Below are 20,937 nucleotides of genomic sequence, written 5' to 3'. Positions count from 1 at the left end.
CCCCAAGGGTCAGACATGACTCGGTGCTTGCACAGGGGATACCTTTACCTTTACCTTTATGTAGTCACACTGTGACTAACAACGAGAAAAACTCTCTTGTAATGAAAGATAACAGTGACAAGAAGTAGACTTGTATGGATAGCTATTTGTAGATTGGCTTTGCAAGATCTAGAACAGTCTTCCTCAACTTTTTTATCATAAAGAAACCCCTGAAACATTCTTCAGGCTTTGAGAACCCCCAGAAGTGGCACAATCAGGCAGAAAATGGTTGGGAAGCATAGCTGTGTACATGCTTACCCACCTGCTCCAGGCTCATCATTGGCAGTTTTAGGAGGGAGGTGGCGGGTCAACATGACTATATATGGTCATATCACCCAATAAATGTTTAACAAATTTTAAAAAATATATTTAAAATAATTAACTCCCACCCATTTGGGAAGCCCTTCCAGGGCCATCAAGAAACCCCAGGGTTCTGTCCTGGGCCCTGTGTTATTCAGCATCTTTATAAATGATTTGGATGACAGAATTAGTGGGAGATACACATTAAATATGCAGATGATACTATGTTGAAAGGGGTATCAAATACAGTAGCAGACAGAATCTTGTCAGCCTGGGAAACTAAAATTAATAAAATTAATTTCAACACAGATAAATGTAAAGTTATGCATTTAGTTCAGAAAAAATCAAATGCATAATTATAGGATGGAGAAGACTTGTCTTGGCAGTAGTACATGCAAAAAGGATACAGCAGTCTTAGTAGACCATAAAATGAACATGACTCAGTAGTGTGATGTGGTAGCAAACAGCAAATGCAATTTCGAGTTGCATCAGCAGAAGATAATGTGAAGCAATGGTATCATTTTATTTTGCCAATTTATAATGCCAATTGCCATTTTGGGATCAAGGAGGACTTTTCCTCCAAGCTAGAATGGCCCAGGGATCCTGGAGGGTTTTTTTGCCTTCCTCTGGGTATAGGGCAGGGGTTACTGGGGAAGAGGAGGGCTAGTTGTGAATTTCCTGTGTATAATAAAATATAGTAAAATGTCAAAGAGTCACACCCTTCAGTGGTGTTAGAAGGATGGAACTGTATTTAGGATTACACAGTTACTGATGGGGGACCGGGGGCATCACACAGTAAACACATGCCTTACTCATACTAAGTAGTGTCATGCCTTCCTAATTACATAGGAGCTCTTCCAGTTATTCTGGCGTATAAACTGGGCCTGCATGTGATAAATTATACACATATGCATCTGCAAACTACCTAAAGGTGCTCTTATTCACTGCCCTGCAGTGAAACAGAGTTTAATCATCATTAATATATAAAAGAGTGAGCTATATAACCTGTAGTCCTCCATGCTGCAGTGTGTTGCAAATAGACTGTACAGAATAGCACATGTAGGAATTAGATTTTCAAAACAAACCCAGAGAAATATGGAAAGGCACAGGGAAATTATATTTCTCCATGCTCTTATTTTTGTAATAATCTACAGTGGAAAAGAAGCCTTCTTTGCTGAAGTAACCACGATTGCACTGCACTGTTCACTTCAATGGACCTTTTATGAAGAATCTCAGTCAAAATGACTTAGGGGGATGCCAAATGGATTCTGCCCTAAGCTGAAATTGTGTCCATTTCACTGCTTAATATTATAGTTTTGGTAAATGTGTGGTTTCATTAGCAGTGTAACCTTTTGTGTGTCCCATGTTACTCACTTTTGAAAACAATATGATGTGCAAACGGCAATAAGAAACATTATACTTCCCCAGCCCATTTCTCTTTTTAGAGACTGTAGCACCACCTTATGCCTTCTTGAAGCATAACAAGCTAGAGTTTGGGTTCTACAGAATTGTACGTGCTAGCCACAGTGTGGTTATGTTTTCTGTAGAATGAACGCAAAATAATCCATTCTGCTATTTGAGATGTTGTCAGATTCCTCTGGCTTGTGGTAATTGCTTGTATTGTTTGAAATGTTAACCACATTTAAGTGCAGAAGACAAATATAGTGTGAATCAGAGACTGTGAGCTGGGATATCTCTGTTCAGATCTTGCTTTATCAACAAAGTCATTACGTTCAAGTTATTTATATTACTGAATGCTTTTAAATTGGAAATTTTTTGAAATCTGTTTAAATTTTGTCCATTCATGCCTTTGTGTTTTGGTTACTGCATTATGTACCATGTAGAGTCCAAAGAGATGGTGGAAGAGAAATGTTTTAAATACATAAATTAGACTTAAACTTCCCAATTTATCTGAAGGCAAAATTAGCTTTTATATAAAACTGCATGTAGTAAACAGGTTTAGCAGATCATCTGTAAAGAAAGAAAAGGAGGGAAAGCGTGAACATTTTAACAGTGCCAAAAGCACTCAGCCAAGAGAGAGTATTGTGAGTGACTATCAAAGTCCACTGCTTTACTGAGAGTCGTATAGCTTCTAATGTGCTAACCATTTGATTTGTCATTAGGAATGGCATTGTGCATATTCCAAAGGATGTTTCTTCTTGGAGGACAATGATGAAGTAGTTAGTCATAAATACAAGTTATTGTTACCTCAGAGATCAACAGTATGTATCACCATTAAGCCTGTATGTTTTAGCCAAATGGAAGGTAAGAATACTTATTTTTTTTCCAGAAATGGGAAAGTGAGTGATAAATCAGCTTATGAGGTGATCAGTGAGTGATTTGTGAATGGTCTAATTTAACAAGAACATAGCAAAAAGTTAAAAACATTAATTCAGTTGTAGGATTTAAAAAATAAATGTATGCAACATTTTTATATGCTAACAATTTCCCTTGCATATGAAACCTTCTAATAACAATCTCCAAAACATAATGGACTGGATCCAGAGATTAATCCACAGAAGGGGATATCTTCCCCAGTTCCTCTAGCAGCCATTTCAAATCTCAGACACACTGGCTCCTGGGTCAATGGCTGCAGTGTGAAGGAGGTGAAGCACCTCCTGCCTCTTCTGTCAGTGGAATTCCATTGACAAAGGAGGGAAGATGGAGTAATTTTGACCCCTTTCTCCTCCTCACTGCAGCCCTCCAGCCCACATACAGTTTCCGTAACTCCAGGAATCAGATTTCTCGGGGACAGAAATGACTGCTGGGAGAGGAAAGTGAAGGAAGATGCAAGAATCATGATTCACTTAACCCAGCTTGCATACTTGGATTCAAAAATACTCATCTACATACGGGAGGTAGCTCAAGAAAGAGTTGTTTCAAAGCTTGTCCTACAGTGTTATTCAAGAAAAGTAAAAATCAGTCCAAACATGCTTTTCAGCTTGTACAAATTTCCCAAGTAAGAATTGCTACACAAGCTCCATCTTGTAGCTCAGAACGTTCTCTCAGGGAGGCTTAACTGTATTCATTTAGTGGAGAGACTATGTTTTCATGGTTATATGGTTATATGGTCCCTGATCTTCTTCCTCATATTATTTTGTTTTGCCCCAAATTTACTTTATACCGCTATGTGATATCTGACATTCTGTCCTCCTTTCAATTCCATTGTGATGAAACTGTAATAGTTAATAAATTACTTGATAGCAAGGATCCTGCTCAAATCGTCTGCATTGCAGCATTTTTAGGCAAAGTTTTTATAATTAATTCCTTGTTTTTAACAAAACTTGGATTTTTTTGCTTGATTTTTTTAAATTTTATTACTTTGTATCTCTCCACTTGTATTGTTCATTATGCCAATAAAGGCTTCTGTATCTGTAGCTCAGAACTGCTAAGCAGGCTCTTCCACCAGCATTTACAGTGCTAGTTGGGACTTTCCTTCTGTTTCTTTGCCTCTGGAGCCAAGCTTTTGAATTAATTTTAGATTTCTATCTAAGTTCAACTGCATATCTGAGTTAAGGTTTTCTTTTTAATTAAAACAATTTTTTTGCTACTTTTTTGTTTTCAGGAAAATGTTCTCCATGGTTAGCAGTGGACACTGCTTTGTATATTTTAAACGAAAACGAAACTGAGGAAAAACTAAAAGTTGTGAACTTCACTGAACTACGAAATAAAGAGGTTGGGGACATTTTTAATGTTTCTGTATGAAGCTGGATTGGTGTGGAGAGCCAGCTTGGTGTAGTGGTTAAGAGTGGCGGCTTCTAATCTGGCGAGCCGGGTTTGATCCTCCACTCCTCCACACACAGCCAACTGGATGACTTTGGGCTTGCCACATCACTGATAGAGCTGTTCTCATGGAGCAGTAACATCAGGGCTCTCTCGGCTTCACCTACCTCACAGGGTGTCTGTTGTAGGGAGAGGAAAGAGAAGGTGATTGTAAGCAGTTTTGAAACTCCTGGTAGAGAAAAGTGGAATATAAAAAACAACCCTTCTTATTTTAATGTAAGAGTGTCCATTTTTATTTATGGGTAATAACAAAATATAATGTGCTGTTCACGTTTCATGTATAGGTCATGTCAAAATACATCAAGGGCAACCCTTCAATGTTTTCCCCTGCGCAGCACTGTGCATCTGCTGGTCAGCAGGAAGTTAGGGGCGCCAGCGGGAAAGCAAGCAGAGCAGGGGCTCAGGCAGTGGCGACGCCCCTCGGCAAAAGACTACTCCCCCCCCAAGCCTCAGTAAAATTGTCAAGTGTTGACCAGTCCCCAGTGATAAAAAGGTTGGGGACCACTTTAATTTAGAATACACAACTATATCTTGAAAAGTGTTATGAGAATATGCTTCTCTCCAAACATACAGAGGATAAATGCCAAGCTTCAGCAATCCCTGCCTGTCATGTGAAGCCTTTCTGAATGGGTGTTTGAACCCAGGTTTCCAGTGTCCAAGCCTTAACATTCAAGGCACTACCCCTCAATGTTATGATCCTTGATTTATTTTGTGTATACATGGGAAATGTATAGTGTTTGAGCTACATTGGTATGAGTATCTATATGTTATTTACCAAATACTTTGTGAATTTGTTACTTCTGAATGACTTACTCCAGTGAATTTGTGAATTTGAAAAATAATGGTGGTATTAGAAATTAAAACATGTAATGTATCTGTTTTGCGGTAGACTTTTGGTTGGAGAGGAGAACTTGGAGCTGGTGATTATTGGCTAATTCCTTTCACCACTGGCTGTAGATTCAAGAAAATGAAAAAGCAAATTGCCAAAGAAGCTAAACTCATATATGAAGATGGGAATGGATGCTTGGCGCTTACTAAGGAGTTCAGGTGAGGAAGGGCAGTTTTTGTAAAAAGTTTAGGCTTGCTCTTTCTCATGTCTTTGCAAATGTTTTGTGTTGCTGAAATAATTCATCACCCCAAACAACCAAAGAAAGCTGCTGAGCCACAAATTAAACGAAACAGGAAGCAGATTATCTGTAAAATTATCCTGTCTTCAACTTTCTAGAACAGCCTTGTCAGAAATATTTGAAATGATTGATCTGGATGGGAATGGTTTTGTCAACCTGGAAGAATACAACTTCTTTGAAATGAGAACCAGTGGTGAGACATGTGATGAAGAAGCTTGGGTCATATGTAAACGTAAGTTTCAAATTGCCTACAAATATAACCTCTCTGAACACAATGAGAAAGACTTTTCAAATCCTTGGGGAGAGGGAATATTTTTACCTAGAAATTGTTATTAGGCAGTGGAGAAGGTGTCAGAGGACAGCTGCTGGATTCCAGCAGGATCCCTGACACATACCCCACTGGTTTGTTGGGTTTTTAGCTGTAATTAGATTAGGGTTGTTGGGGTGGTGGGTTAGTTTAGACAGCTAGGGGCTTACAGCTAGGTTAGTGGTCTGCCTGTAGCAACTTCAGACTGGGTCTATGGATGGGCGCGAGGATACAGGAATAGAGATCCTGCCCAGGACACAGATCCCAGTAATTCTGGGACAAGGCAGGTATAGCGGTGGGAGGAGATCCAATAATAGGGGGGCAGTGAAGTACGGAGGTCCATGGAGGCCCCATCCATGGAATTTCCACGGAAGGCGGTCTGGTCTATACTGGCACTGCCCTTCAGATCTTCTGCCTCTCCCCAGATTTGTAGGAGAGAGGGCTACAGTGGAACCGGTGCTGATCCTATGCAACGCCAGGTCAATCAACAACAAATCCTCGACCTTGCGAGACTACTTCGCAAGGCATGAGGTTGACCTGGCTTGCGTGACGGAAAGCTGGGCACGTGAGGGTGAAACAGTCGCCCTGAAAGTTCTTGCACCACCCAGGTTTTCCGTCCTGCATCAGCCCCAGCTCCAAGGTAGGGGGGGGTGGCGGTCCTGATCCGGGAGTCTTTCTCCTTTAGGGCTTTCCCTGTGCCATCGATTCCGGGGATAGAATGTGTCAGCTTTGAGAGGGAGTCGGTCGAGAACTTGGCTGTCTGGTTGGTGTACTGCGCACCCTCTGCCCCTCCAGACTCCCTGTCAGGCCTGCTGGAGGAGGTGGCTGCCTGGATGCTGCACTACTCAAAGCTTCTGGTCTTGGGGGTCTTCAAAGTCCATGCGGACGCATTGCCTTCAGGACTTGGCCTGGACCTGGTGTCAGCCATGGATAACCTGGGGTTCTCACAATTTGTCGCTGGTCCCACTCATCAGGCTGGCCATACCCTTGATTTGATCTTTGGCACACGTGTAGCGGTAGCTCTGGTGGCGAATAACATCATTCCATGGTCAGACCACCATGCCCTGAAGGCCCGGTTAAGGATGCCACCCCCTCCCTGGTTGGGTGACGGACACATTTTAGTCTGCCCGCGGAGACTTATGGATTCCCAGAGATTCCTGAATGCTCTGCGGGACCCGATGCCCTCTGGCACCTTGCTGGCAGCCTTGGTGGAGGACTGGCAGTCCCACCTGTCGGCTGCCATTGACAACACTGCTCATAGGCACCCTCTCCGCCCTCACCTCAAACAGGCTCCATGGTATACCCAGGAGCTTTGGGAGAGGAAGAAGGAAGTGAGACGGGTAGAGTGAGTATGGCGGAAAATCCGTGACGAGGCGGCTAAGTACTCATTGCATGCTTATGAGGGCGTATGAGAATGTGGTGAAAGCAGCAAAACGAGATTTTTGCCACAGAAATCACCCCCAGCACAATTATTTAGAGTGATTAAGTTTCTTACTGCCCTCGAGGAGGGGCATCAAAAGATAAGGGAATTGGATTTGAGCTGTGTGACTTTATCAAGCTATTTTGCGGACAAAGTTCTATCGCTCCACCGTGACCTTTCTGCCACAATTGATACAGTTTACGAACTGGAAGCTCCGTGACTGTCACAGGAGTTGGCGTCTGATGGCTTCAGGCGGCTCTCTTTAACTGAAGTGGACAAGTTGCTAGGGTCAGTGAGGGCCACCACTTGTCCCTTAAATCCCTACCCATCTTGGCTGCTCAGATCAGGCAACAAACGGATAGGAGGCCCCTTGAGGGAAATTTTAAATCTCTCCCTAACATCGGGAGATTTCCCCGAGGGGCTCAAGGAGGCAGTGGTGCACCCTCTACTGAAAAAACCATCGCTGGACCCACGGGACTCCACCAGCTACCGCCCACTCTCGCATCTTGCGTTTCTGGGCAAGTTAGTGGAGCGGGCTGCAGTGGATCAGCTCCTAGCATTCTTGGAAGGAATTTCGGCCCTGGACCCATACCAGTCTGGCTTCCGACCTGGCCATGGGGTGGAGACCGCGCTGGTCGCCTTGATGGATGATATCCGGCGCCAGCTGGATCGAGGTGGCTCGGCCATTCTTGTGCTTTTAGATCTGTCGGCTGCATTTGATGAGGTCAACCATGAGATTTTGGCCCACCGCCTTGCCGGGGCCAGGATTAGAGGGAGCGCACTAAAGTGGCTGGTCTCCTTTCTCCGGAATGGGACACAGACGGTTGCAGTGGGGGAAGAGTTGTCGGCCCCTTTTAGGCTCCCATGTGGAATTCCTCAGGGGGCGATACTCTCCCCTACACTTTTTAACATCTATATGTACCCTCTAGCCCAGCTGGTCCAGGGCTACGGGCTGGGTTGCCATCAATATGCAGATGACACCCAGCTCTACTTCCTAATGGACAGCTGGCCAGACTCCCCCCAGATACATTTGCCAGATGTTTAGAAGCAGTGGCTGGATGGCTCAGGCAGAGTCGCCTGAAACTTAACCCCTCCAAGACCGAGGTCCTGTGGCTGGGTATAAGGGGGCAGGATCAGGAAGCGCGTCTCTCATGCCTGGCTGGGTGCAATTAACACTGGCACCAGAAGACAGGAACTTGGGTGTGACCTTTGATGCCTCCCTTTCCATGGAGGCTCAGGTCATGAAAGTAGTTCGAACAGTGTTTTTTCATCTGTGCCAAGCGTGGCTACTAGTGCCCTACCTGCCCTCCGAACACTTGGTGACAGCGATCCATTCAACGGTCACTTCCAGACTAGAATACTGTAACTCGCTCTACGTGGGCCTACCTTTAGCTTTGACCTGGAAATTTCAGCTGGTACAGAACGTGGCTGCAAGGGTCCTCACTGGAACATCTTGGGGGGCCCATATTCAGCCGGTGCAACACCATCCGCACTGGTTACCAGTCTGTTCCGGATCAAGTTTAATGTTCTGGTTTTAACCTTTAAGGCTATATGCAGCCTGGATCCGGTTTATCTGCGGAACCGCTTATCTGCTTATGTCCCCCACAGGGCTCTTCGCTCTGCAGGTATGAATTTACTGCTGGTCCCAGGCTCCCGGGACATATGCCTGGCCTCAACCAGGGCCAGGGCTTTTTCAGCCCTAGCCCCAACCTGGTGGTATGAGCTCCTGGAAGAGCTGCGGGCCCTGTGGGATTTGTCAGCTTTCCGCAGGGCCTGCAAGACAGAGCTCTTCCACCAGGCATATGGTTGAGGCTAGGGTGACTCCAGGCGTTGTCAGCTGTGGATCTCTAGCCAAAATCAACTAAGTTCCTCGCTCCCAGATAGAGAGTAATAGACCTTGCTGGACGGGGGAGGGGAGTTATTATCTGCCATCGCGATATTGTGTTTTAATTATATTTTAATGTTTTTAATGGGATTTTATTGTTTTTATGAATTTCTGTAAACTGCCACGAGACTCTGGAGAGCGCCGGTATATAAATATAAAGATAAATAAATAAATAACCCATCATTTCTTCAAATGTCATTGGAGAGTCAGTAGGGTGATTTGTTTTTGCTCCTCCTCCCTTTCTCAGGTCAAACAGGCAAAAATATATTCCAGCTGCCTTTGATATCCCCAAATGCAGGCAGCAACTGACTAATCGGTTGCCCCAAACTGTAAACTAGGATTCTAAGGCCCAGATTAGATGTGGAAGCGTCTACATGTCAAACACAGGAACACAACTTAAAAGAAAAATACTAATATGGGCAATTTAAAACCTGAGAAACCTGAGAAGTCCCAATCATGATCAGGCCCGCTGGTGCAGTGGGTCAAGGCACTTCCCTCCCCCCCCCCCGTGCTAAAAGGACCATGTGGGGGTTGGAGATGTGGGGATCAGCTCCTAGTGTTCTTGGAGGAAGCTTCAGCACTTGATCCATACCAGTTGGGCTTCTGTCCTGGCCACAGGGTGGAGACGGTGTTGCTTACCTTGAGGGGTGCCAAAAACTGAACACAGTACTCCAAGTGAGGCCAAACCAGAGCAGAGTAAAGCGGTACCATCACCTCCCGTGATCTGGACACGATATTCCGTTTGATACAGCCCAAAGTCCCAATTGCCTTTTTAGCCACTGAGTCACACTGCTGACTCATGTTTAATGTATGGTCTACCAAGATTCCTAGATCCTTTTCACACATGCTACTGCCAAGACAAGTCTCCCCCATCCTTAGGAGACGGAGACATGGTACTTGGATAGCTCGAATACTTCGAGCTCCTGTTCCACTGAGGGTCAATCGCTGCTGGGATTGACAGAATCGGGTTTTGGGTACGCTAACCCACCCACAATCTTCTCAGGAATTCCTTGTGAATCTCTGGGGCCTCTCTGTTCCGCAGGGAAATTAATATCCCACTGGAACGTAAGCTCAGTGTGCACAGGGTCCAGAAATGCCGTCCGCCATTTTAAAATCTTTTTCTCTTCTTTCAACTCTGCAATCTACAAAGCTCTTATTTCAATCTTCAAAGCTAATTGGATACTTCCCTGTAAGACCTTCGACTCATCACAACTCTGGAGTGAAAACATCTGGCAGACATCAGATCGAGCCTATAAACAGTGAGTGGGGTTTCCCCCGGCACCCTCTCCCCTGGAATAAACTCTCGGCATGGAAAGCTGTTCGCTTTAATTTAAGCAAGCTAGAGTGACAGGAAGATAAGCGAATCTACTTTGATCCTCTACTACGATTTAACTGAGGGGAGGACATCTGCTAGATTCCAAGACATCAATCAACGCACAGAGATGCTTTTCCGCTTCTTCGTCTCTACTTTTTCCCCCGTTTCTGGTTCTGCTTGAAGCCACCTCGATATGAGGCAGGCTAATTCTCTTTTCTAAGTAGAAGAAGGACTTAAATTAACTCAAACTAATAAGTAACAGCTATTATTGCATTTGTTTTGGTTTTCGGAGATAAGAGATAATAGCTGTGGGTGGAAAGATCTCGCGAGAACTCTGTTCCAGTACGAGACATTGCTTTAATATCAAAACAGACTGTTGCTTTCGTTAGGACTCTGTAGGACCTCTACTGGTTATTTGCAAAATTGCAAATATATTTTGGAGACAACATATGCAAAATTGCCTAAGACTAACAAAATTCTAAGCCTGGAATATGTCTATGCTAAAAAAAATTGCTCATCTATTAGAGATACAAACCCAAGACCTGAAAGAATTTACAGATGGCTTGCTTAAAAATATGCTCATGGAGTTTAAAGGCATTAAGGGAGAAGTCTCTAACAGGAATGATGAACTAATAATAGTGGCTGATGATAGCTCTAAACAAGATGGAAAATTACCAGCAGAAGAGAAATCTGAAACTATGGAGATGGAAAAGGGGATGTCGGAGCCTTGTAGCCCAGATAAGGACACCCTACCTAAGAAGACATACAGCCACTCCAAAACAACAGTACACAAGAACCAATCAAAAGATATATGGATCTGCGGTGAAAGCAATCGATTGAAAGGAGCTTCTTGGAAAAAAATCTGTACTGATATTGGAGTCCAGGAGGTACAACTGTTTCAAGATTTACCGATGTATACTCCGAGGGAAAAACTACAACTGCATTTTCTCAGCCAAAGGCCAACTGGACAGAACATAAGTCAATGGGAGCAACAAGACGCAACAAGCCTCGATATGAGACCCCCCTTAAGAAGCTTGGGGAACGGAATGTGACACAGTGGTTGAAATTCTTTTCCTCTTTTCCCTCCTTTCCGTAGCTATATAGGCAATATAACAAGAAGTTAATCTGGGGTCTAAGATCTTCTAAGTAAGCTGAATTTGTATTATTAAATTTAATTTCGTAGTGTCTACCAGCCCAAAATTAAAGCCTAACTAAAAGGAGACACTTAATGGAATGGGTTTATACTATCATGTAAGTGTGGGGTTTTAGATTTCCTATGTTAGCTGAATTTGAATTATCTAATATATCTCTGTAGTGACTTTCAGCCTAAACTTAAAGCATAATTAAAAGGAGGTACCTAACTGAGGAGGTGTAAATGTAACTAACGAAGAATTTATTCTACTAACTAATGAAGACTCCATTTTATCATTTTTGGTATTAATAATGTACACTTATATAACTTAATAACCTTAACAACCCATGTATATATTTGTTTCTTTTCTTTCCGTACAACTAAGTAGTCTTGTATTTTTTCCTTTTTTCTTTTCCCTAGTGGAAATGTGGAGGGCTTTAAGACCACGTTAAGTATAAATTGTTTATGATTGTTAAAATTGTTTAAAACTATGTAAACAAATGTTGAAATGATGGTAACAAAGTAGACTTCTCTTTTTAAATGTGGTGCAAACGTGAAAAAGTCTATAAGCTTTGGGTAAAAGTCCATAATATTGTAGCCAGTCTTATAATCTTAAATGAAGAGAAGAGGGTTTTCAAGAACAATGGGGCCCTTATCTGATTTACCTAAGAAAATAAGTTAAAAGGGGATTGAAACGGGGTATCAAGAGTATAAACTTTTTTTTCTGTAGCAATAATGTAGACTACTTGCATTGTACTATCTTTAAATATTATAAATGGGATTGAAACGGGGAACAAAATGTATTAAATGAAGAGCGTAACCTTTTTTCTTGTTTTTTGTACTAACAATGTAGATTGCCTGTATTTCACTATCTTTAATCCTGGAAAATAAAATAAAAATTTTATTAAAAAAAAGTCTCCCCCATCCTATATTGGTGTAAATGGTTTTTACTACCTAAATGCAGAACTTTACATTTGTCCCTATTGAACTTCATTTTATTCAGTTGAGCCCACTTCTTGAGCTTATCAAGATCATCCTTTATTCTGATTCTGTCTTCTGTTGTGTTTGTAACCCCTCCCAGTTTAGTATTGTCTGCAAAGTTGAATGGGGTGGTTTGGCCATTCTCGTTATGTTAGGCCTGTAAGCTGCATTTGATATGGTCGACCATGAGCTCTTGGCTCACCGCCTTGCCGAAACCAGGATTCACAGGACAACCCTTCAGTGGTTGCTCTCCTTCCTACAGAACAGGACACAGAGGGTTGCAGTGGGGAAGAGTTGTCATGCCCATTTCAACTCCCTTCTGGGGTTCCTTAGGGTGGTCCTCTCACCCATGCATTTTAATATCTTTATGTGCCCTCTGGCCCAACTGGTACGGAGCTTTGGCTGGGTTGTCAACAGTATGCAGATGACACCCAGCTCTATGCAGATGACACCCAACAGTATGCAGATGACACCCAGCTCTATACATGGACAGTAACCCGGACTCCCCCTGGATATATTTGCCAGGTGTTGGAAAACCGTAGCTGGATGACTCAGACAGAGTCTCCTGAAACTCAACCCCTCCAAGATGGAAGTCCTATGGCTGGAAAGGAAAGGAGCAGACCAGGAAGCACATCTGCCTGATCTGGCCAAGGTACAACTTAACAGCTTAACAGCCAGAAATCTGGGAGTGATCCTTGACACCTCCCTTGCTATGGAAGTGTAGGATATGAGAGTAGGGCATCTGGTGTTTTTCCATCTTCAGCAGGTGAGGCTACTAGCACCCTACCTGTTCCTGGAACACCTGGCCACAGTGATCAGTGCAACGGTCACCTCCAGTATTAACTCACTGTATGTGGGCCTTACCTTGTCCTTGACCCTGAGATTGCTGCTGGTGCAAAATGCAGCTGCTAGGGTCCCCACAGGAAAATGGTGGAGGAGCCATATCTAGCTGGAGCTGAGGCAGCTGCATAGGTTCATAGTTGTGGCCCAGATCAAGTTCAAGGTTCTGGTGTTAACCTTCAAGGCCCTTCACGGTCTTGGACCCACATACCTGAGGGACCACCTGACACTTTATATTCCCCACAGGGCCTTATGCTCTGGGGGTACTAATCTGTTGGTGGTTCCTGGCCCCTGGGAGGTTCACCTTGCCTCGACCAGGGCCTTCTCAGTCCTGGCCCCAACATGGTGGAATGAGCTCCCAGTAGATCTGAGGGTGCTGCAGTAGCTTTTGTGGTTCTGCAGGGTCTGCAAGACAGAGCTCTTCCACCAGGTCTTTGGTTACAGACAAAACGTGAGTGATTGGGGACCACTCCATACACATACACATACACATACACATATAATCTATATATACAAATCTATAACATCTACATTCCATCTTATAAGACAGGTACCTCTAGTATTCCTCCCTGAGGTGCTGGGTGAGGGGGGGGGAAGGGGCTGAGGGTCTATTGTGCTGCTGGGTATATTTTAGTAACTGTGGGAGTTTAATTGTTCAATTTTTATCTTCATGGGGGGTTTATGATGTGACTGTAACCCACTGCAGAAGCCAGGGTGGAAGCGATGAGAGGAAGGACAAAGAATGGAAGCCAGTGTTTGCTTTTTCTTTATGTATTGCTTTTCATGGTTTCCAATGGTACCTGTGAAAATAGGAGTTTTATGTTTTCTTTTAAAATAGAGAATTTTGAAACAAAGAACAATGAACTTACAAAACAGGGATTTATGGATCTGAATCTCATGGAAGCCAGTGACCGAGGAGGGGATCTTAGTGATCTCTGGATTACTTTGACATCAATGGGCTACAATAAAGCAATGGAGTTGACAGAGGTATGCTAGATAACGGGATAAAATAAACAGCCAAAATATTTAATATTCTTTCTTCATTATGCAAGTGGCTCTTGCATTGGATTCAGTGAATCAGTTGTACAGTTTGATTATGTCTACATGCTTCTGATTTAACATACTAGTTTGGGAGGAATGTATCTATATAAATGTTTGGGTGCATAGACTACCTGACAACATGCCAAGGGTCTTATTGGCCCTCACTGGGGGGCATGCCCCCAGTAGGGAAAAGGAACTCACCCACTAAGGCTCGGTCAGAGGCTTTTCTCTGCCCCCACCCTCCTGGCACTCGGCAAGGGATAAACCATCTGGGTGCACTCTGCTATGTGTACACAGTGATCACCAGCATCTTCACCACCGGGAGATTGAGGAAGGCTGTCCGGGCTGTCCGGGCCCGCTCCACCACAACCGCACTTCTCTCCCAGGCCTCCTGGTTTGCAAGGGAGGCCATCCTGGTCTGCTCCATTGTGGCTGTGCTACTGAAATGGTGGTAGCTGTTCTTGCACTCATTGTACAATCCTAAACAGAGTTAACACTTTACTTAGCCTGTTGACCTCTGTGGACTTAAGTAGCCTTAGGGATACTTTGACAGTTCTCACTGCCTAAGAGATAACTTATTGCTCAAGTGTTTGTTTTAACAAACAGAAAAGCAGCAGTGGGTGAATGCATGTTTTATCTTTTTCATATATCTATGGCCTTATGAGAATAAGCAGTCTTCCAGTTTAATTTGAAAATTTAGCCCAATTCGTACTTGGTGCTATTTGATTGCCATTGGAAGAAAGCTGTGGGATTGCATGTTCCTGTTCCCTTTTGCCTTAACTGTGCTGCAGTGTTACATCCGTGCAGGAATTGTTGCAGTTACACTGACCATTGTCCTAATTATGCCAGTGCAGATCTAGCAAAGAGCATTCTGTGTTAAAAGCTAGTTATTGTGATTACATGGCAGTTTTGGTTTTCCAAATAGTACAGAACAAAAATTATTTTCAGTGTAATTTTCAAAATCTTTTGTTTCCCAGTATTTTCCATTGTCTTGCTTTGAAATATCTGCAAATAAATTTTGGTATCATAGTCAAAATTTTTGGAAAAGATAAGGAAATAGTTCAGTGATGGGAATAATGATTGTATTTTCCTTTTTCAATAGGCATGTCCTTTTTCTATTAATATTTATGCAGAAAAGTGCAAACCCCAAATTAAACCCATTTGTCTGGAAACAAGTGGTGGGCAACTTAAGAAAGCCATTTGTATGAATGTAGTTAATAAAGGAGATGCTAAGCCAATGGATAACAGTGAAACTATAATTATTCACACATATAGGAGTGATACACGGATCACTTCTGTAATTGAAAACAAGGTATTGTATAACATTATTAATGGATCATCCTTAAAAAATAATTTCTTAGAAATATGTAGTTGTATTTTTGCTCGCTGCCCTAAGATGTCAAACTTAGATGTCATACCTAATTCTGGACCTTCCATTTCAGGGTCCTTGTAGTCAAGGTGTGAACTGCAACTTGTATCCCGTAGCTGAAAATATTGCTGTATTGATAAAGCTAAAGGCCAGGTTCATAGTGCATAAACTTTATTTATTTATTAGATTAGAATTAGGTTTTTATCTACCCTGTCCCATAATACAGGGTTTGGGGTGATTCACATCATTTTATAAGACATATAACTGAACCATAAGTTTCATCATTAAAACAGTTAAAATTTTGACATTTCGCCAGTACCTAGAAATATTGCAAAGAGAAACACTGCTGAAAATAAAAGGATTAGCTAAAAGCCTTCCAGAACAGTTCTGTTTTATATGCCATGCAGAGCCTTGACAGGTCTTGCAGGGCATGTCTCTTCTGATGAAGCATTCCACCAGGATGGGTTTATGATGGAAAATTCCTTCATCCTGGTGGAAGCAAGATGGGCTTCCCGAGAACAATGATGAGTACAAGCAATATGCGGAATTATATTGGGAGAGGCAGTCCTTCAGATATGCCAGTCCTAGGCCATTTAATCTTTAAGGCGCCTTGAACCTAATTTGGAAACTATTTGGTGATCAGTGCAGCTGCCTTAAGATTGGCTGTATATGAATAGACCAAGATGAGACAGTCAGCAGCCTGGCAGCTGCATTCTGGATCACTTGAAGCTTATGAAGTATCCCCAAGAGCCCATTGCAATGGTCTAGTTTACAGGTGACCGTGGCATGGATCTCTGTGACAAGATCAGGCCAGGCCAAATGAGGGACTAGTTGGTAGGCTTGGCATAAAAAGAAAAGTGCTGACCTGGCCACTGTGAACACCTGTTTGTACAATAGAAGTGAGGAATCAAGCCTCAAGGACTCAGGAATCAATTCCTGAGTCCACCAGACTTAAGCTGATGCTGAGGATTAAATGCACACAATCCACCCTAGTTTATTAAACTGTCCCCTTCTCACTCCACAAGCAGCCACTAAATTACTGATTGGAGTGGATTGCAAGGAACATATAATGCACTGAACATAAATGCAGTAACTACTTTTAGTAATATTACATCAAGATCTATGTCCAATGAGGAGTTCTACTGATTAATACTGTTTAGGTATCTTGATATTAATATTGTTTTCCCTCTTACAGACTGAAGACAAAACAATAATTCACCTCAACAATGAAAGAAGTAAGAATTGTGTGAATAACAGAAGACTCAGCACATTTGCTATTGAAGTAGCACCCAAATCCATGATGGTAATGCTGTTCATGACATCTCAGCTCTTAAGCTCAGAGATAATTATTTAGGTTTTCTTGGTTGAAAACATTGGATTGAGAAAAACAGACAACAACAACAACCCCCCTCCCCCCCAGGTTTTCTGCAAGCCCTACACAACACAAAATTCTGCTCCTGAGGACTAGGAACCTCCCAGAAATAACATGGGACATAGCACAGGACACTGTGGCTGGAGAATGTAATTCACAAAATCCACTCCCAAAGGGGTATATTTGAATCCAGCCCATAATTCTGCAATTCTGAAAAGGCAAACATAATGAATGTTTTTATAAAGAAAAAGAAATCATATAACAGGATGAATTTTTAAAATGTGCTATGCTTATATGATTGGAATATTTACACTTAATTAGGCTAAATTATTTTGCACGCTGTCATGAAATTTGTTTTATTGTACAATTCTGCATATGGCAGACTTTCTTAATCAGGGTTTTATGAAAACTTGGGGTTTTGCAGCAGCTCCAAAGAGTTTTACTGAGTGGGTGGGACTTAATTGATTTTTTCTATTTTTTTATTATTGGGTGATATGATTGTATATGGTCATGTCGACCTGCCCCCCCCCCCCTTGGCCAATGACTGTCCTGGAGAGGGTGGGAAGGTGAATGGTCCAGACCATACAAATCCTCACTGACCGAGGGTCAGTTCTGGCATTGGAGATGGGTGTAGGTAACGGAATGGCATAGGCCTGCCCCAGCCCTCTTTCTGCAGGCTCCCTTTGATGGATGAAGAAAAGTAAACTGCCAGCCAGCCTAGAGCATAGGTATGGTTTTGTTCACAAATAATCTGAAAATAATTGTGTGCTGTCATTTCCCATGCTGTGGAAATGTCCCGATAGTGTTCCATCTGATGGGAGTGTCTGGGTGATGTCACTTCTGGTGACGTAACTTCCAGGGGTATGACAGGAAGGTGTGGCCTGCTGACAACATTTCTGGGGTTTCCTGAAGCTTGAAGAATGTTTCAGAGGTTTCCCAATGGTAAAAAGGCTGGCATAAGGATCCCAAGATTATCAAATGATTCATTTAATGAACAACCTAGTACAGAGTCACATACAAGGATATCAACATAGCTATTTTGTCATTTCCTGAGAGAGAAGCTGTGCAGACATCTCCCAAGATTTGGAAAAAAACCTGAGGGTTTGAAGAGAAAGATGTAAGGTTACTTGGTTCTGGTACCCATTCATTTTTTAAATATATTTTTTAGTTTCCACCTCTTCAGCAAGTAAATTTACTTGAGAGTAACAGCAGAAGATCTCCATTTGAGGAACTGTATGAGAAGGGATATTGTTCCTGTTCTTCAGCAATGTCCTTCCTTACAAAACTCCTAGGCTATACTAACTTTTGCATGAGAGATAAAAATATTAGCTAGTCATTAAGGTTAAACTTGTGTGGCTTTGTGGACTATTTATTGTAAGTAGTACTGAGCTGTTACCTATAAAATAATTCTTTAACCTCAGCTAAAAATGATACAGCTATCCCTGTTTCTCAAGGAAACTATGGAATAAAAACTCAAAAACGGATTAAGAAAAATAATGTATATGTTAGAAATGCTGTAGTTAATAGATGCCAGATAACAATTGAATGCTAAATATGAACATAACCTTGACCCGTATTTTTTATATATATACAGGTTTGTCAGCATGTGATGCCACTGAATGAACAAGAAGAATGGATATACAACTGTATTTATTCTGTTTTATCTTAAGCTATCCCAGTTACAAGTGTGGGCTCACAATCAATAAAAAGGAGAAGTCCCCCCCCCACACACACACACAATAGCATGACACTGCTAGATATTGGAGTGAGATTAATAGATTCCAGTTCTTGTGCTATGGTGCAGTTGTCCTAGGTGCTGAGATCTAAGTGAAGTGAGCATGAAACTGTTCATCTATACCTAAACCTGAGCTGTAAAACAGAGGAGGATATTTCAGTCTCTCTGTGCCTGTGTTGTATGGATTGCCTGAGGGATGGGAAGTATGCTTCAAGAAGATCAGATCTCCTCCCCACCCCTTGGTCGGGGCCTGGTATTAGACCAGGCCTGGATGACAGGTATCTATTCCCTGTCCCTTTTCTCCTTCTAACTGTATGATGCTTGTAGCCCTCTTGATGTCTTAACTATGAGTATATAGGGGGAAAGTTGAGTTGTTATTACTGCCATCTTAATTGTTTAATTGTTAATTGTTGTTGTTTGTAGAGATTATTGTAAGGGTATGTTTTATTATGGCAATTTTATTGTATGTTGGGTATGTCATAAGATGTTTTAGAAGTTTTATATGATGTTTATATTATGTGAACTGCTGCAAGCCAGCTTGCTGGGAGCAGCAATATACAAGTCTAATTCATAAATAAGAAGCATGCTTCATGAGATGCATCTCCCACCTTTAATTTCAGCCATCCAAAGTATTATACAGGCTCTGTGCCCTTTGCAGTTTACAGAGTTTGGGGATGAGATTGGGTTATGATTAATTAGAATTGAAGGAAGCATTTTTTCCTAATTCCATTTCCCTCCTTTAATTCTTTTAGCTTCAGAGAGGTTGGAGGGTTGGTGAATTAAGATTAGGGGCTGCACATATAAGAGCATGCCTTTCTCAACCTTAATTTCACATCCCACATTAGTATAAGAACTGTGGGTGACCTTGTTGTACTGCTCTATTGATAGGCTCTCAGCCTATTAGAAGAAGTGAAGAAACAGCTTTAGGTCCAGTCTTGTATTACTCTTTAATATGTGGGTGACCTGATAGATCTGAGTTTTGAAAAATGAGCATCTGTCCTTTATTTTGAGTATGCATTTGGCTTGTGTATCATAAACTTTACTTCATTTTTTGTATCACAAACCATTGTCTTGTGTCCCACAACTCCCTGTCATAATCAAGAGAGTATAGTCTTTGCCCTGATCCATAAATATAATTTGTTATGTGCCTAGGTATTTCTGTGTATAGTGGAGAGTCCTGTTGTTTGGTTGTTGAATCCCTATAATCAACAGGCTGTGATGCTTTCCTCTTTGTGTATGACAGTGATCAATCACGCCTTCATAATCTAGAGTCTATTATTATTTATTTATTTATTATATTTATATACCGCCCTCCCCGAGGGCTCAGGGCGGTTTACAGAAAACAGGGAGGATACAATTAACACATGGTAACAGGTAACAATAACAGCAGTAATAATAATAATGTAACATGATAATAACAATGATACATAAAATAGAAATTGTAGGAGCCTCAGCTCTCCTCCGTTCACTTCTCTTGGAGACTGTACAAAAACCTTAGCTAGTACAAGAATGTGTGGGTCCATCAAATTCTCAGCCTTATGGGACTTTTGCACTGCCTTCCTGAAGATGCTAGCTTCAGTCCACAAAGTCCATGGATGACTAATAACTTCCATATCTCATCTGCATGCTGCATTCCAAAATCTAATATGTTCCCGTGTATGGCAGATGGAAGATTGCCTGATTATACTTTGCAGGATGCATATAGTGAAAGTATTTTCAATGGCTTGTGCACAAGAATGAACTTCCTTTTGGGATGACTATTCAGAGCCTAAGCAACATGTAATAGCATCCTGTTTGCGGCAACTGTTTGAGGTGATTATTAAGCCAATATCAAGCAACATTTATGATGATTATGTTCATTGTATTTCTAATCTCTATTTTATATGTTCTGTTGTCCTAAATTTTCAAGATAGAATCTGAATAAAGAAATAAGTTATGTATCACCTGGGGACTAAGAATTTTGAACTTGCATCTCCTTGATTATCTGAACAACTGTGCATTTTTAAAATGTACTTCAAAGAGTGTTGCATCAAAGAGCTTTGCCCATGACTAAATATAAAATTGTTGCTGGTGATTTTGTAGTAGCTGTATTTTTGGTAAATGCCAAACAGCCAAATAATTGGTCAAGGCTTTTGCTTTATTTTGCAGGGGATGGTGAGTCAGAAATTTATTGAGGATCCAAGTACTTCCATACCCTCCCAAACCAGTAAGTGCTTTTAGCAAGGGAGCACATATTTAATGTTATCTTTCAGCTATTTTTAGGTATGATCTTACCAAATGCATTGACATTT

At 41.9% G+C, this 20,937-nt stretch overlaps 1 protein-coding gene across 8 annotated transcripts in view; it reads left to right on the top strand.

The window, feature by feature from the left end:
- The window catches only part of EFCAB7 (EF-hand calcium binding domain 7), a 44,900-nt gene extending 24,311 nt beyond the window's left edge, over nucleotides 1–20,589 (top strand). For all 8 annotated transcript variants that reach the window (XM_077333473.1, XM_077333475.1, XM_077333474.1 and 5 more), the window contains 8 exons: nucleotides 2,463–2,604; nucleotides 3,905–4,014; nucleotides 5,012–5,169; nucleotides 5,348–5,481; nucleotides 13,968–14,116; nucleotides 15,273–15,482; nucleotides 16,735–16,842; nucleotides 18,506–20,589. In XM_077333473.1, coding sequence (XP_077189588.1) covers nucleotides 2,463–2,604; nucleotides 3,905–4,014; nucleotides 5,012–5,169; nucleotides 5,348–5,481; nucleotides 13,968–14,116; nucleotides 15,273–15,482; nucleotides 16,735–16,842; nucleotides 18,506–18,580 — 1,086 coding nt within the window. In that variant the 3' untranslated portion in view covers nucleotides 18,581–20,589. The remainder of the gene's footprint in view (nucleotides 1–2,462; nucleotides 2,605–3,904; nucleotides 4,015–5,011; nucleotides 5,170–5,347; nucleotides 5,482–13,967; nucleotides 14,117–15,272; nucleotides 15,483–16,734; nucleotides 16,843–18,505) is intronic.
- Nucleotides 20,590–20,937: the final 348 nt, after the last annotated feature.

The sequence above is a fragment of the Paroedura picta genome, chromosome 4 (assembly GCF_049243985.1).
Source record: "Paroedura picta isolate Pp20150507F chromosome 4, Ppicta_v3.0, whole genome shotgun sequence".
Lineage (NCBI taxonomy): Eukaryota > Metazoa > Chordata > Lepidosauria > Squamata > Gekkonidae > Paroedura > Paroedura picta.
Note: the sequence above shows the minus strand (reverse complement) of the source record. Positions and strands in the feature narration are given on the sequence as shown.